The sequence below is a fragment of the Dermacentor silvarum genome, chromosome 1, assembly GCF_013339745.2.
Source record: "Dermacentor silvarum isolate Dsil-2018 chromosome 1, BIME_Dsil_1.4, whole genome shotgun sequence".
In the NCBI taxonomy this organism is placed as follows: domain Eukaryota; kingdom Metazoa; phylum Arthropoda; class Arachnida; order Ixodida; family Ixodidae; genus Dermacentor; species Dermacentor silvarum.
In genome coordinates, this window is record NC_051154.1 from 168,882,706 (window position 1) to 168,899,171 (window position 16,466).

A 16,466-nucleotide genomic window follows, 5' to 3' on the forward strand; every position below is an offset into this window, starting at 1 on the left:
TGTTCTTCTGGCACTGGTGATTCTTCTTCCAGTTTCCGAAAGAAGGATCATTTTCATTTGGGCCCGTCTCGCATCCCGCGCAAAAATTACTCAAGACAACGTAATCTAAACAAAGACCAGTAAACAGTTCGATCACGGCGCCGACGCCGATGTGAGAGGTGTGTCCGCGGGTCATCCACGACCCATCGTACGACACCGTGATGTTCCCGGGGTTGTTGAGGCACAATTCACCGTAAAGTTTGCGAACTGAGCGCGCGCACTCGCTTGTCACGTTTCGGGCAGCACGATCGGCGGCGGGAGTCAGCTTTTTCTTGACGTAGCGTTGCCACGTCTTCGTGTGAAGTCCGCGACGGCTAATGTTCATCGTGGAAAACACATCATTGAGGGCTGTTTGCCGGTTTCCCGTTGCTTGCATTGCTCGAGCAGCGAGAACGTTCACAACGAACGGGTTCGATTTCTGTTCACCGCGGATGCGCGGCGAGCTCCACGTCGACGTAACATCACCACAGTTCCCGCACATAAGAATCAACTTGACAGAGAGTCCGTATTCGTGCTCACCTCTGATGATTTTCATATCCCCGCCACTGCATTCGTTGCAATTCATTCGCGCAAGCAGAATGTTCACCGCATCTAAACTTACTATAGTAAACACGGTCCCATCAAGCGGCTCAACGGGTTCAGCTGCGGCATCGGTGTTATCAGTCAGGAGATAACGCTTCCTTTCCGTCGCGGGAGTCGACGACAGCTGCTGAAGCTTTTCTTTGGTTCTTTTTTTGCTCTCTTCCACTTCTGCGGGCTTCAGAAACTTCGTATCGTGACGAACGCGACCTTCGACACCTTCGCACGGCGACGGGCTTGTTAGGCCTAGGCCTACGTCGGCGGTGTCAGCAGAGGCGGATTCAGAGGGGGACGCGACAACTTCGACGTCCGTATGTGTTGCGCTACGCTTCTTGAAGTTGTTGATAAGTGCACGTCGCACCTTCTTTGCACCGAACGTATTCTTCGTATGGAATTTCTTACGGGCCATCGCGTAGCACGGTGTCAATTCACTTGTCAATGACTCGACGCTCGGACAAGATGGCGCACACCCGACCGCGCGGATGAGCGCATGCAGACGACGAGAAAGGAATCCCGCCAATCGTATGCCGAGCACAGGTCACGTGCGCTAAACAGCCAATAAGGGGCCGCGCTGGGACTTTTTTTCGGCGCGGTACTTTGAGAAAGCCAATGGCAGCATGGTACCGGAGTTGGCGCGAATTTCAAGACGAAAGATCACCCTTTCAAATGACACCAAGATGTCCGCGATACGATGCGTGAAACGGCAACTGCGCTTCGCGAAAAAAGTACCGTTTTTGAGATAACTTCGGTTGTAATTCTGCAGGTATCGACAAAATAAAGTGATGTTGTGGCTAAGATATTCATTCAAGGGTGAAGAAACTTAGTGTAGTTGGGGGAAAATACCTGCAGATTTCAAAAATTTCATTTTCCAAAAGTCGATTTTTTTGCGATTTTTTCGTCCCAAAGAGCCGTGTCCCCCCTTAACCACAGAACACACACTAAAGTTGAAGGTGCAACAGCTCTTCATTGTTACATCTGAGTATTGTTAAAACCGGTATGCTATACGTGGGTTTTACTGCGCTTATTTCCGTCTAGTTAAAATGTTTGAATGTTTGTCTCCTCTGCTTTTTAAATGCAACACGGTTATAACAATTATCCATTATAACAATAGGACTTTCTTGGAACTTGAATATTGTTATAAGGTGGGGTTTGGCTGTATGCACAAAACACATACATAGGCCTTGAGTTCTTTGCTGGCTGTTAGTGGTGCTGATACACTTGTCAAAAGTCAATCATTCAGGCAGGTTGTTGAGGTGTTAAGGTTTCATGTCATGCCATTTATTTGAAATCCTTTGAAACATATTTTAAATGAACATGCACATTGCATACCGAATGCCCTCGCAATCCTTTTTTTTTTTTTTTTTTGCACAGCGAGGAAGCCAGAAATTAAAAAAAAAAAACATTCCTTGCGCCCCTCTATGGCCTTTCCAATGCCTCTTTATGCGCAGTGACACCAGTAGGGTGAGGTGGGACATCAGTAGGGCGGGGTGGGAGCTATTGATTGGTCAGTCTATTTGTGACATCTGTTCTGCTGTTCCACGTGCATTGTTTGGTAGACGCTGCAGTGCCTGGCGGGTGTCAGCACGAGTTGTACGGCTACACCGATGCCACCAAGATGCAGACGCTAAGATCATCTTACTCTTTGGCAGACACTTTTGCTGTAAGACTACTTTATTATAGTAGAGTGACGTCCTCATCGCTCACCGATCCCAACCCGAAGAGGAACAGCCTTCTCTCTTTTGCGCCCGCGTAACACCCCCCCGTCAGGTGGCGTTAGCGGCGCTACACTAACGCCATCTCTCGTAATATGCTGCAACTCCGCCGCCGTAAAGCTATGCAATGAAGCCGGATTACAGGAGATGGGAGCCATGCGGAGAAAACAACATCAGTGGATGTGTGAGAGTCGCGCGTCCCCACAACTGACAACACTGCTGATGTCCCTGACGACTATCAGTTGCTGCACTGTGATGGGGGATCGCGTAAACAATGCCAACAAAACCAGCCTACTGACCACTGTTGAATCGATCAACCAGTGATTGGCCACTGAATGAAGCCATTGCTCTGACAGCGTGATTGCTATATTAAACTCAATTTAATTGCACTCAAAATGAATTGAATGTGCTTATATAACCCAAATGCACGAACCTCAACACTGGCCATCTACCGACATTAAGTTTTAGCCACTTTCATTCCCATAGCATAGGTTAGCCTAGTGCGCCAGCCGAGTTTGTGCACCCGCCACCTGTGAATCTGAAGCAAAGGATAAGCAAGCACAACGGATAAAAGTGTTGAAGTATATACAGTAGGAACCCCGCTGTTACAGTTTTCATGGGACCGTAAAAAAAACGTAAGAGCCGGGAAACAGGAAAAATTGAGAAATGGGAGTAGTGTTGAACTGCACACAATATTATTTTAATTCTTATGTGTGACAAAAAGTAGTTTCGCCTAACAGCCGAAGTATCGATTGCGATGAGCTATACAAAGTAAGAATAGTAGTATTATCGTCCGTATAAACTTGCAAACATTCGCTTATTAACTAATTAACAAACATGGTGTCAGCGCCAACAGGCAAACATGAACACATCACACTCTATGAGCGCGGACAACTGAGCAAACTGAGCGCCGAGAACACGCAGCACGCACAAAGCTACGAGCCGTAGACGCACCTACACTGCGTAGACTCTGCCCCCACGCAAATCGCTTTCAAGATACGGCCCGCGCTAACGCGCGCCGCCGCGCAGTATGATGCCAGAGCACAACGCTGCCCGCTATCCCCCCCCCTCGATCCCTCGCCGGTGCCCTGAGCACAACGGAAGGAGGCGCGCTTCCTCCCTGCTTTTCTTTCTTTCAGGCGCGAGAAGCGGTCGTTGGCTCCCCTCGCACGCTTTCACTCGCACATACAGCATACGGCACGCGGCGACGTATGCTGTATGTGGGAGTGAAAGCGTGCGAGGGAAGCAGACGACCGCGTCTCGCGCGCGAAAGAAAGCATACGGCGCGCGGCGACGGCATTATCGCCCTTGGACTTTATACCAAAACCTTGGACTTTTAGCCAAAACCAATTACAGTGGAATCTCGATGATACGATCACGGCTAATACGAAATTCCGGATGATGCGAATTTTTCTGTGGTCCCGACTGAGCCCCATTACTTTGCAACGTGCTAGAGAACGGTTGTTACGAATCGATTTTCGACCCGCGTTGGTTGATACGAATAAACGCTGCCCCACCGATGGCCGCGAAAGAGAACAGCGCGCAGTCACGCGCTTTCTCCTTTTCTCTTTTGGTGTGGAGGTGCGGACGCGGGCGCCGGACAGCGCGAAGGCCACGACTGGGCGCAAAGAGTTCGACGCGGTGGCGCTTTTCTTGCTTTTGAGCTTTTCCCCACGCAGGCGTGGGGAAGTGCGGTCTATCGCTTCAACGGAAACTGAGCGGCGTAAGCACAGCGCATACAAAGGTCAGAGCCGCGTGGAGATCGCGTTCAAGATACGGTGCGCGCGACAACCCCGACAGCCGGCACAGGCGCAAAGTACAAGAACGCATTTGTTGGCAGAGTAGAAGCCGCCCCCCCTCCCCCACCCTCCTTCCCTCCCTCCTGCGTTGCCTTCCCGCTCCTTTCGCGAAGGAGATTGCGTTGCCAGTTACCCTTGCACCCGGTTGCAAGATACGCATTTGGTGCCCCACAGCATAGCATTGCCCCCCCCCCCCCCCCCCTCAACCGGCCTTTCGCGCGACGGAAGCAGGGCCAGGCTCGACTGGCGCGCCCGGCCGTGACGGAAGTCGCGTTTGCTCTCCGCTGTGCGTTCGCTCTCTGTGCGTGAAGGCGCACGTCCCCCGCGCAAAAGGCGCACTTTCACTCGCACATACGGTGCGCGGCGACGATTTTATCGCCCTTGGACTCATACTCCACGTCTCATGCTCCTCCTCCCCATCGCCCTCGTTGATCTCCTCTCCCGTCGGTGGGCGCACCTCGTTGAGAAGCGTGCTCGCTACCGCCCTTGTCGGCGAGATTTTCCAGCGGAAGCCCCATTATAACCGGTATTTCGTCTCACGCGGCTGCACTGTAAGCGGTATGCGTATACATGGAGTTCTACGGGAGGGTAAACGGGAGTCTGAAAAGGCCGCGTTGTAGCCAGTTCTGCTCTATAATAAACGGTTACGTTATAAGTGGTCTATACTGTAAATGCTTTTTACGGGCATGTGCCTGAGTGAATTCACCTCTGACTCTTTAATTTAGCTAGATTTAATTGTGTTTCGATGATACGAATTTCGGCTAATACGAACATTTTTCGGCTAATACGAACCGGCCGAAAACGACGTAACAGCCGGTAAAACGCAGCACCCGGGAACGTAACAGCGGGGTTCTACTGTATAGCATGAATCTGAATATAATACGAGAGGTAACTTAGGGATTACAAAAAGGAAAAAAAAAAAAAACGTTTTATCCACATATGAAATGTATTACAGTAGAACCCCGCTCTCTTTACCGTAACTGGGTTCAAAGCATTCGTTGCAACAGTACGGCAATTTAAAAAATGTTCATTATATCTGGAAGTAGTTTCAGCAGGCAGGGTCGGAAAATCGTAAACGCACTGAAATGTGGTTGTTATAACCGATAAATCATTACCCAGTAGAACCCCGCTGATACGTTTTTCACGGGACTGTAAAAATAAAACGTAAGAGCCGGGAAACGCAAGAGCCGAGAAATCGGAAAAATTGAGAGAGTAGTGGGTGAACTGCACACAATATTATTTTAATGCTTAAAGTCGCAGTTTCGCCCAAAAGCCGAAGCATCGATTGCGATAGCAAATTAGTAGACAACTATACAAAGTAAGGATAGTAGTTTTATCACCCATATAAACTTGTAAACATTGGCTTATCTATATTAACAAGCACGGTGTCAGCGCGCACAGGCAACCATGAACACATCACACTCGATGAGCACTCGCTGTTGAAACGCTGGCGTGAAGAAGTGCGGCATCAGCAGCGAGCGATGTGACCTTCGTGCTGCTGTCTATCGCTTCAACGCAAATTGAGCGCCGAGTGCACGCAGCACGCACAAAGCTACGAGCCACCAACGCACCTACGCTGCCTAGACTCTGCCCCCAACGCAGATTGCTTTCAAGATACGGCCCGCGTGATCGCGCGCCGCTGCGCAGTACGCAGTTGATGCCAGAGTACAACGCCGCCCGCTATCCCCCCCTTCTGGTGCTTCGAGCGCAATGGAAGAAGGCTAGCTTCCTCCCCGCTTTTCTTTCTTGCGCGCGCGAGATTTAGCTGCGGTCGTCAGCTCCCCTCGCACACATTCACTCGCACATACAGCATACGGCGCACAGCGACGGCGTTATCGCCATTAAACTTTATACGGAACTATCTTAACAAAAAAATAGCGCGAAAAAGACGTGGACGAGCAACAAACGACAAACACGGCTCCCATGTTTGTCATGTCTTGCTTGTCCCTGTCTTTTTCGGGCTAATTTTTTCTGAAGTTGGAACCACACCAACTCGCCCAGCTCTCATGAGAGTTTTGATGTTTATACCGAACATCTATGTGCCAAAACCAATTTTAGGGCTCTAACGCATCATAGACACCATCCTTAGATAGCAAATAAGGATCTCAAAGACCATGGTTTTGCTGGCGGAAACCGAAAGTACATCATAGGTGTCGCCCCTGGCACTTTGGGCAGCCAATCCCATCGTCAAGCCACCAAGCCAAGCGACATGAAAAGTGAACATGGCCGCTTGGGCCGGCGCGGGGTGACAGTTCACAACGCATGATGCGTGAACGGTCCCACAGTTGCGACGCAACAGCGGTGTTACCAATGCATTGGGTTCTATGGGAGCTATGCCGGTACTGGCCGAAAACGATGTAACAGCCGGGAAAACTCAGCACCCGGGAACGAAACAGCAGGGCTCTACTGTATATGTACACTTACTGCACTTCGATATTTATTTATTGAAATGGCACAGCCATTTCAATAATACTGCACCTGCCACAATGCAATAATGACTGCACCTGCCATTTCAAATGGCAGGTGCAGTCATTCACCCTCACTTTCCTCAGATGACACATGGGCAGTCACTCTTGCCCAGAGGTGCAGTCACTCTTGCCCAGAGGTGCAGTCACTCTTGCCCAGAGGTGCAGTCACTCTTGCCCAGAGGTTCTCATCTGTGCTGTCCAAAGTGTTCAATATTCCATGCTTCTTAAAGGTGCTCATGAGAAGTGCACCGTTGTATTCAGAAGTCTTTGTGGCTCATAAAAAGGGTAATCCAGTGCCTGCTTGCCTGGGGTACGCATTAAAATTCCATGATGCCCTAAATCAACGAGCATAACACAAGAAACATAAGGTGCCTTCCATACTGAAAGTACTGATGGAAACTCGAACGAGCTCACAATTGCAGTGAACAAAAGAAAGGTGTGTGCCTCCACCAGTGGAAATGGATGTTACGACGTGTGAGAGAGAGAAACATGTTTTAATGTGATGTTGGAGACGTTAGCAGACGACACGTGTGACGTTTCCTCATCGTGCATGTAGCATTATACACAGAACGTTATAGGACGTTCAGCACAATCATTTCTCTTTCTTAATAGTGGTCACCATCACGTTTTGCTGCAGTAGCCCGGCATTTACTGCAAGATGCAGAATGCATTGGCACTTTACGTAGGAGTAGGCGGCCAAGTCCTTTTCAATTTCAGGGAAGGCTCCTTTCTTAGGACCTCGGAAGCGTTTCTTCCTGCTGCATGCAAGGAGCGGTTCTTGTTACCGTGAGGCCCAGATGTACTCCCTTAGGTCACTCCAAAACTGTTGTGCCACAGCACTGTTAGTACCGTATTTTCTGGTCTATAAGATTCACCTCCCTCAAAACGGCCGTTTAAAAAAAAATATATGTATGAAATGCATGTGTACTTTCCACATGTTTGGCGGAAAAAGTTGCGTGCAGTGCGCTGCTGGGGCGTGATCGAGGTCGTTGTTCGGAGCGCGTGTTCAATTTCGCCGGGCGTGGCCTAGGTCAACCATGCACGGCGAAACTAAATGCGCGCTTATGAACAACGATCTCCGATCGCGCCCCTGCGCTCACCTACGCTGCTAATGTGTATTACCGTATATACTCGCGTAATGAACGCACTTTTTTTTTCCCCCGAAATCCAATGCAAAGTTGGGGGGTGCATTTATTATGCAGGGTAATTTTTATGGCGTTTTATGAGTAAGCGTTCTTTGTAGAACTGCTTCAAATTTTGGGATTTAGTGCTCCGAAAGCAAGATTTTCATGCTCCAAAAATTGCTCCAAATCCTATTTTGGCTGTTGCACCACTGTAAATTAGTACTATACAACAGCTACTATTATATAAACATTTTCGAGCTCTAACTGGTATTAGGGGCCTTTTAAGGACCCTGCATCACCTTCAAATCTGTAAACACAGTGGAGTGATAGGGATACCTTTCAATGAATATGTTCCCAAAGAAACTTTTTGACAAGGACCTAATAATAACTGAGATATAAAAAGGGTAATGTTTACTTTGCCCATTCCGTCTCGAGATGTTTCCTCTCAGCTGTAGCAGTGCCAATAGCCTATTGCTCTTTTATTTGTTTTTCTTCCTTCTATCGTGTAACTTATTCTGTGTTAAAAAAATGATGATTGCTGCAGGTTTATGTCTAGTGTGCATAAATTTTTTTGGTTAATAACCCCACCAGTGCAAATTACTATGGCACATATTTTTTGGGAGTCTAGGTGTTGTCGTCTAATATACAGAAATGTTTTTCTTTTTTTTTATGCAGATGTGTTTGTGCCCTCTCCAGACAGCTTATTGGTCAACATCCATGAAAGCAAAGCAGTGAGTACTCCTTGTAAAGTTTACTTGTGCCTAGAAAACTGTTAAATAACATTTATAAATACAGTCAAACCTCGTTAATACGTGGTCGGTCGGGAACGACGTTTAGGGTACGCACTAAACAATGTACAAATTAACCGTCAATGCCAGTTTAGCGGCTACTTACTGGCCGGAGAAGAACTACATCATGATGCTCTCACACTCACGAAGTCAAGACTGGCTTTATTTGCGGGTAGGCAGCAAAAAAAATTGGTTATCTTCACTTGCCGCCGTGGTTGCCGCGGTGACGGCATCTTCGAACGGAACACTACGACAACACCAAGACCGCAAGCACACTGGTGGAATGAAAAAAAAACAAAACAAACGCAGTTTCACCCGATAGGTGCACACGAAGCTACCGGCACTAGTTGCGCTTTGTTCACATCGCAGATCGCTTTGAAGACAATGCCCGCGCGGACGCGCGCTTTTTCCACGTTACAGATCGCTTTCTAGATGCGGCGCCTGCATGGCCGCCGCCGAAGTAAAACGCACGCGAGAGAAGCGGGCTTCCGCACCGCCTTTCTCTCTTGCGCGCGGCGACGGACTATGTTACCGTGTTTGGACTTTATACGGAACCTCAAAACCACGACCACGGCGATGGCAAAAATGCACTTGGAGGGACCATAAGATTGGTATAGCAATAAAATGTGCTTCTGCACGGTTACTACTTGAATTGGGGCTCTATTCTTGACACGCATGGCGGCTGCACGGCTGTCATTATCCGCCATGTTGGCTATCCGATTGGCTGTCGAAAGGTCACGTGCTTTAAAATTTGTGTGGGAAACGGAAGTTTTGCAAAATTCAATTCTGCATTTTCATCAAAATGAAGAAACGTGACGTGCAGCTGCAAATTTTATCAACTAATAGCTTTTTCTAGTCCTTGGAACCTATATTGCAACTTTAGCGCTTCAAAAAGATATTGGACGGTAGCGTGCAGACGCCCGTGCTATGCATCTGCAATTTCGTGAATATGTGGTGACGGTCCAAGATAGCCGCCTTGTCAGCTTGCTGATTGGCTGAAGGAATATGCCGTGAGGAGCGTCACAGGAAGAGCTGTTTTGTAAACGTCAATTTGACGTTGTGTGACGTTGCGCTGGGCCGCCATCGCAGAGATTTTCCGCCATAATTTGTGGTCCGACGTGCCGTGCGAATTATGCTAATGAGCAGCCATATGCAATGGCGGCAGAGAGGCATGCGTATTGCCGCATTTTCCCCGTCATTTGTGGCCGAGAAAATCTTTTGTTCATAATGCGTGCTCATAGCATTTGCATAGCTCTCAGGAGGTGTGGGCATTTGTGTTTTGGACCATCATTTTTAATAAAAACACGTTTCTTTGAAATAATATTGGTTGAACATAGCAAACTTTCTGCGACTTTTTGCACTTTTAACTGCTGCGTTTGTATCGTAATCATGATTAATGACTTTTCGTGTCATCAGAGGCTATGAAAACGGCGGCCTTTTAATTTATAAAAAGAAATGTACGCAAGGCGGCTTCTTGAAGTCTCTTCTCGTAGTGCGAGTAAGCAGCGAAGTGAACAAGAGATGGCAGCGCCGGCGCTTGTGTCGCGCAAGCTGATACCTGTGGCGCGCACAACGCTATCAATGAAATTCGGCGCTTCTCAGCCAGACAAGTTGGACTCAGTCACTTGCGTTTCACGAGATAGCGATAATGCGACCTAGAGCTTGTGCTCATTACCACTGGTAGGTCGTGTATGTTGTCTCAAGGTAAAAAACAAGCACGTGGACGCCAATATACGATGACTCATTCCATTTCCTCAGGACACGCATCCTAGCTAATGAAGCAGACGACGGAATTTTGATGGAGTATTTGTACGCTTTGAGCTAGCTGCTTTATTTTTACTGGGGAGGAAAACTGTTTTGCCTTATCAAGAACGCTAGGTTCAATACCTACAAATACAGTTTCTTAGGCTAAACGTCAAATTTGCGTCACATTAAAAAAGCAAATCGGGGCCACCAGTGCCATTTTGTAAGCGTCGCGTCTACGTCACGCCTCAAAGAAAGTTGTGGAATTTCCAGAATAGAGCCTTTGGATTCGCGAATTCACACCCCCTACCGGCTGCTATTTCGCGGTACCGGAAGCCAATCTCGAAGGCGATGCTATTGTGCGCCGTATTCGGCAATAGCTGTATGAGCAGGAAATACGTCATGGTGGCCATATGTTAAGGTCACTATCGTTGGCAACTGTCGTCCGAGTGTTGCAGCTCGATAATCGAATGCCTGCGCACAGGAAATTTTGCCGATTTGGTGCTTGTGCGTGTAGAACTAGAATGAAAATACAGTCGATGACCGATAATTTGGACTTCACGGGGTACGTAAATAAGTCCGAACTATCGAATGTCCGAAAAAATGAATGTGCCTAAAAAAGAGAATTTTATTTACGTTTTAATGCCCCTGTGCAAGGAAGAAGTGGTCGATTCGTTGCTGCACACACTTCTGCTTACGTGCAACCAAATACAGTCGCCGACCGTTTATTCGGACTCGACGGGAACCGCGAAAAAATCCGAATAATCGAGAGTCCGAAAAAAAGGATTCGCCAGAAAAAAGTACCTTTATGGTCCCAGTGGACGGAAAAAATTGTCAATGCGCGACTGTACAGATGCACGCTTACCCGCGATCAGGTCAGCCTTATTTCCGACAGTGTCTCGCTATCGCTATAGACAGTCTTGTAATTGCCGCATCTCGTCGGCACAGATGGCACGGGAGGCGTCGGAGCCATTTCGCACTACGCGACGACTGGACGAGATCGAACAAGCAAATCAGGCCTAACACACTAAGCCATGGGTTCTCAAAGTGGGTTCTGCAGGCCCCTGCTCGGGGTTTCGCGATCCACTGATACCGTATTTACTCGAATCTAGGCCGACTCCGATTCTAAGCCGACCCCCCAAAAGTTCAAAGTCAGAAAAAAAAAAAAAAACTTACCTCGAATGTAGGCCGAACGAAAAAAGCGAGGACAGCATTCGCAAAATGAAACAGCATTTATTAAATTTGAACACGCCGAGCTCATTCTATGTCACCATCGCTGCTAGCCTCGTCGCTATCTTGCTTACTGCTGACATCTTCAAACAGTGCGCTATATTCAGTACCATCCAGCGCATTTGAGGTGCTGCATTTTTGGAAGAAGCGCACGTTGCGGCGTACGTAAAAACCATCTCCCGTGGCCCCCTCCAACGACAGACCGATGCCGAAGTTCCGCCCGGCTTGAACGTTTGACGATGCCTCTACGGCTAGCACAACTACCGTATTTACTCGATTCTCACGCTTCCTCGATTGTAACGCGCACCCGTTTTCCGTGAGGAAAAAAAAAAGTCCTTTACCAGTACCGCGCACCTCATGCTTTCAAACAGAAATACAACTTTCTGTCAGTTGGAAAAATAGATGTCCTCCCGATGCACTGAAGTTGCGATGAATAAAAAAAAGTCGCAGTTTCGCCCGAAAGGCGATGCATCGAATGCGATAGCAAATTAGTAGACCGCTATTAACAAGCACGGTGTCACGCGCGCACAAGCAAACATGAACACATCTCGCTCGTTGACCGCGGAAACGAACTGTCAGAACGCTGGAGACGAAGCGCGCCTTCGTGCTAGCATGCCTCTCGCTTCAACGCGGCGAAAACACGGCGCGCGGCGGACTTTACCCGTCGCAGATTGCGTTCAAGATAGGGCCAAGGCGATCGTATCGCCGGAGTGGATCGTCGCAGATTACGTCCTGCTTCGGTCCATTGCTTTGCTGGCGAAAATCCTCTCCTCCTGTTTGCGCCAGTCCCGCTCGCAAGTTTCGGATTCTCCGAACGCCCGTGATGCGGCCCGGTTTCTGTCCGTTTCCGCACAGATGATCACTTTCCTTTTAAATGCGGCATCATGATGAACTCCGTACTTCATGCTGATAGAGCAGACGCTGAGAACGTGAATACAGACGGTAGACTATTGCCTAAGCACGTGTACTGCAGCACACGGAGGAAGCTTCCGCATGCTACGGTAGCTAGGCTCGACGCTGCGTGCGAGGCGGCCATTTTGAGATGCCGACGCAGATTTAGGGTCGTGTTGAAAGTGCGCGTTAAATTCGAGTAAATACAGTATTTGTTTAGAAAGCGGCACTATAGTGGCATCGCCCATTTGGTGCCATTACGATAACGCCACACCGCGCGCCGATGTTGCACCATACCGATACTACCGATACGACGCAGGGCAAAATGGCGACGTCGCTCCTGTACTTCAGCTGGCTACTGGCGCGGCTAGTAGCGGCTGAGATACTGACTTTTCTAGATGGCGCTAACTATGCACCATATTTATCAGTTTCAGTTAAAAACTAGCGCGTTTTTTTAAATCCTCGAATATAAGCCGACCCTAGAGTTTCGTATGTGATTATTTGAAAAAAGCTATCGGCCTAGATTCGAATAAACACGGTAAATTTTCCCTGGTCCCGCTATCGACAAGTGTCTAAAACGGCAAACACGAGGTGCGCTTGATCCAAAGAACCTCCATTACCCATGCCCGAGTGTCAAAAAGCACATAACAATGCGTAACAGCAACGCGCGAACTGCGCAATAAATACGCAAGCAGCTTGTAGCCACCCAGCCTCTCAGAACGGGCAGCGCGCCTAAGCTTTCGGACTTGAATCTCGGAGGCCGTAGCTTACCACCATGCGCCTTTCTCCTATTTGTAGATAGGGTAGGTGCCGATAGCGTGCGCACTGACCTATACGTTGGAGGAAAAAAAAAAAAAAAACGCGGAGCACCGCAAATGCGCGCCGCAGAAGAGCAAGAACGGCGTATCTTCCAACCGAAAGGAATTGGCGCAGTCCACATCGCCGTGGTCCTCAGCGGCAATCGTACGCGGCACGTGACTGACAGCAACGCCGAAGCGCTTCGTGTCTAATTGTGCCTTTAAAGCCTTTATTCTTGTGTTTATCGCCGCGAGTAACACCGCGTGCCTCTGTAAGTGCGTAGTCGCTATCTCTGATCGCGTCGATAACCACCGCAGTTTCGTCCGCAGCGGTTGCGGCAAATAGTAGTTTCGTTTTCACTCGATGCGCGCATCGGCTGCGTGCCTTCACAACTGCGTAGTCTCCTCCCATGGCAGCGTCGATAGCGACCGCAGTTTCGTCCGCACTTCTTGCAGCGAAAGGTAGTTTCGTTTTGACTTGGTGCGTGCGTTAGCCGCCTGCCTTCTGAACCGCAAGGTCGCCGTCCATGATCGCGTCGATAGCGGCCGCGGTTTCGTCCGCAGCGGTTGCGGCAAGCAGTAGTTTCGCTTTGACTCAGTGCAAAGCTGTCGAAGATAAAAAGCACGGCTACATCGCGATGGACGGACAATTTGTTGGCGAGCAGCTGAGTGGCGAAAAAATAATCGGGGTGTGCGCCCGTTGTTGCAAAGCGCGTCCTCGGATGAAAACGCGCGCCACGAAGGATGTCGCGAGGCCTTCGCCGCTGCTAGCGCTAATCAGTCATGAGATGAAGAGAATTTCAGCTTCCGCACTGGTCTTGTGCTAAATAGAAACAAGATTTGACGATTCATTGAGTAAATAAAATCGTGTTGACGTAGTGAAGCATTTGTTCGTTTTCTTGATACCCTCGATAATTCGACATTCGGTTATATCGGGGGGGGGGGTTCCTTGGCACTTTATGGAGCTTAGAAGGGTTCCCTGGGATGAACGTACTTGAGAACCCCTGCACTAAGCAAAAGAGCGAGACTTGAAAGGTAGCTGTTGACAAGGCCTAGGTCACGTAACAACTGACAACGCAAAGGCCGAGCACTGACTTCCAAGCACACTGGCTTGGCTTGGCCTGGCCTGCTGTTTGGCCGCGGTATACAGTCAGTGGATACTGGACTGGCTAAATCTGAAACACGACAACCAATAGGTGCAGCCAACAAAAGTATAGCCTTCGAGATCGGCAACTGACACTTGTAGGTGCTGCGTGGATTTAGACACCAGCAATCCACCCATAGCAAGCGCGCCCTTTCAGTGCTGGCAACCTAGCAAAATGTAGCAAACCTAGCTTGTAGTGACCGTATCGTGGCGTTCGACGTCGCATCTGACCAGGCCGCCGGAGTCCGAAAAATCGAACGGCGCACTGTAGAGCGTCCGAACTATCGGTCGTGGTTATACATTACTTCAATGGGACAAGTGGCGGTGCCGCGAAGGTGTCTGAATAAACGAGAATGTCCGAATTTTCAGCGTCCGAATAAACGGTCGGCGACTGTATGTCTATATTTCTGCCGGTTTTCTGTTGTCGCTCTACGTTGATGCAAGGACTGCAAAGGCTTGAGTCAGATCCACATGGCACATCATCATACGAGTTAGTTGCTGTTTGACGGTAAGAGAACTTGCTCAATTATTTCGTCATCGTTCAGTTTGCCACACAACACTGCGCTGTCAATGTAAGCAAAGTCTTCAAATATAACGGTGGCAGGAATCTGCACACTGCAGCCTAGCAGGTCATCAATGATGTCCGCATTTGAGCTCGTTGTGACACTTCAGGCCTTCAGTTGCGGAGTCGGGGCCATTCGGACTGCGACTCAAGACTCATTCGGAGTCGGACTGCGAGGGGACCGTTGGTGCCATTTGACGTGGCCTGTCGATAACTTCGCGAGAAAGACTTCTTAGAGCCAGCAGAGCACTGTCTGGAACGCCAATTAAACAGAATGGCGAGAGTGGACCATGCGCTGAGATGTCGGAATAGGATGTGATGATCGCGATGTTGATGCGACCTCACAATTCAGGCAAAGCCTTCAAGATCAGCATTTGTAATTTAATCTGAGGCATAGTGCTGCGACCTAGACAAGGCCTCAGGGCTTACCATTTTACATGTAATCTCTGAGGCCGTACTTGATGTCCCGTATCTCTGAGGCCCGACCTAATGTCTCATCGAGGTTGCCAGAGGAGATAATGGTGGCAGAATCCGCGTACGCTACAGTCACGGACGGAGTCTGGATAGTTGAATGTAGAGCTGGTGGCTGTCCGAAATATCGGTCGTCTTTACACATTAAGTCTGCGGGGCATTGGCGGTGCTGCGAAGCTGTCCGAATTACCGAGCATGTCCGGATGATCGGTGTCCGATTTATCGGTCGGCGACTGTAGTAGTACTAACCGTTTGGTGGCAAACGAGAGACTACGACTTAAGCGGTCAGCCAATGCAATAGAACCTCGTTCATACGTTTTCAGAAACCGGGAAAACGTACGATCCGAATCCAGTAAAAATTGAAGCTTGACAAGCCCATATTGAGGTGCAAGGGCAGAAAGCATTTATTTCTTGCAAAAAATAGTTACAGTCGAATCTCGTTAATTCGAACTGACGCTGTGCTCCCATCAAAGTTATGTGTATTCCAATGGGCGAGAACGCTCGGTAATTCGAATACGAAAGCATTTGCGACGGTTAATTCGAACATAACCGCGCACCGACAATGCTCTCAGCAGCGCGCCAAATCACGTGGCGCCTCCGACTGGCATTGCTCCGACACCGCCTTAAAGCAAAAGCTTAGGAGAGACCCCTCAATGCCGCGCGGAGAAATAAAAAAGAAAAAAATATTGCAGCGAAAATTTCCTCTCTGAAATGGTAAGATCGCGGTTTCTGCGTCGCGCCGGAACATGTGTGTACGTGCCGACGTCTCAGCCAATGCTGCGGCTGCGGCGCAGAGGGAAGCAACGTGGAGGCCCAGTCCGGCCAACGAAACTGCCCACGCCGGCCAACGCTCACTTCAACGGCAGAAAACGAAACTTCGGGAAGCGGGCTAAGCTGGCGCCGGGCCGGCGGGCGTGCACGGAGACAGTCGAAGGTGAGCGAGCTACGAGAGAGTTGAGAGGTAGGGCGAGGGGAGCCACCGAAGCGACGGGGTTGCCGAGGCCAAATGCGTTTCCCTGCCGCCCTCCTCCCTCACTCCGCGCGCACGCGTCGCCGTGCCGGCGCCGCCCCCTCCCTGAAGTTTCGTTCACTGCCATTATCGGGATGCGAGAGAGAGAG

General features: G+C 49.3%; 1 protein-coding gene across 1 annotated transcript in view; it reads left to right on the forward strand.

Moving 5' to 3' along the window:
- Nucleotides 1-16,466, forward strand: part of LOC119434710 (protein transport protein Sec24A-like) — a 122,286-nt gene that overhangs the window by 46,045 nt on the left and 59,775 nt on the right. Inside the window, exon 10 of the mRNA XM_037701821.2 lies at nt 8,397-8,452. Within this exon, the coding sequence (XP_037557749.2) occupies nt 8,397-8,452 (56 nt within the window). The remainder of the gene's footprint in view (nt 1-8,396; nt 8,453-16,466) is intronic.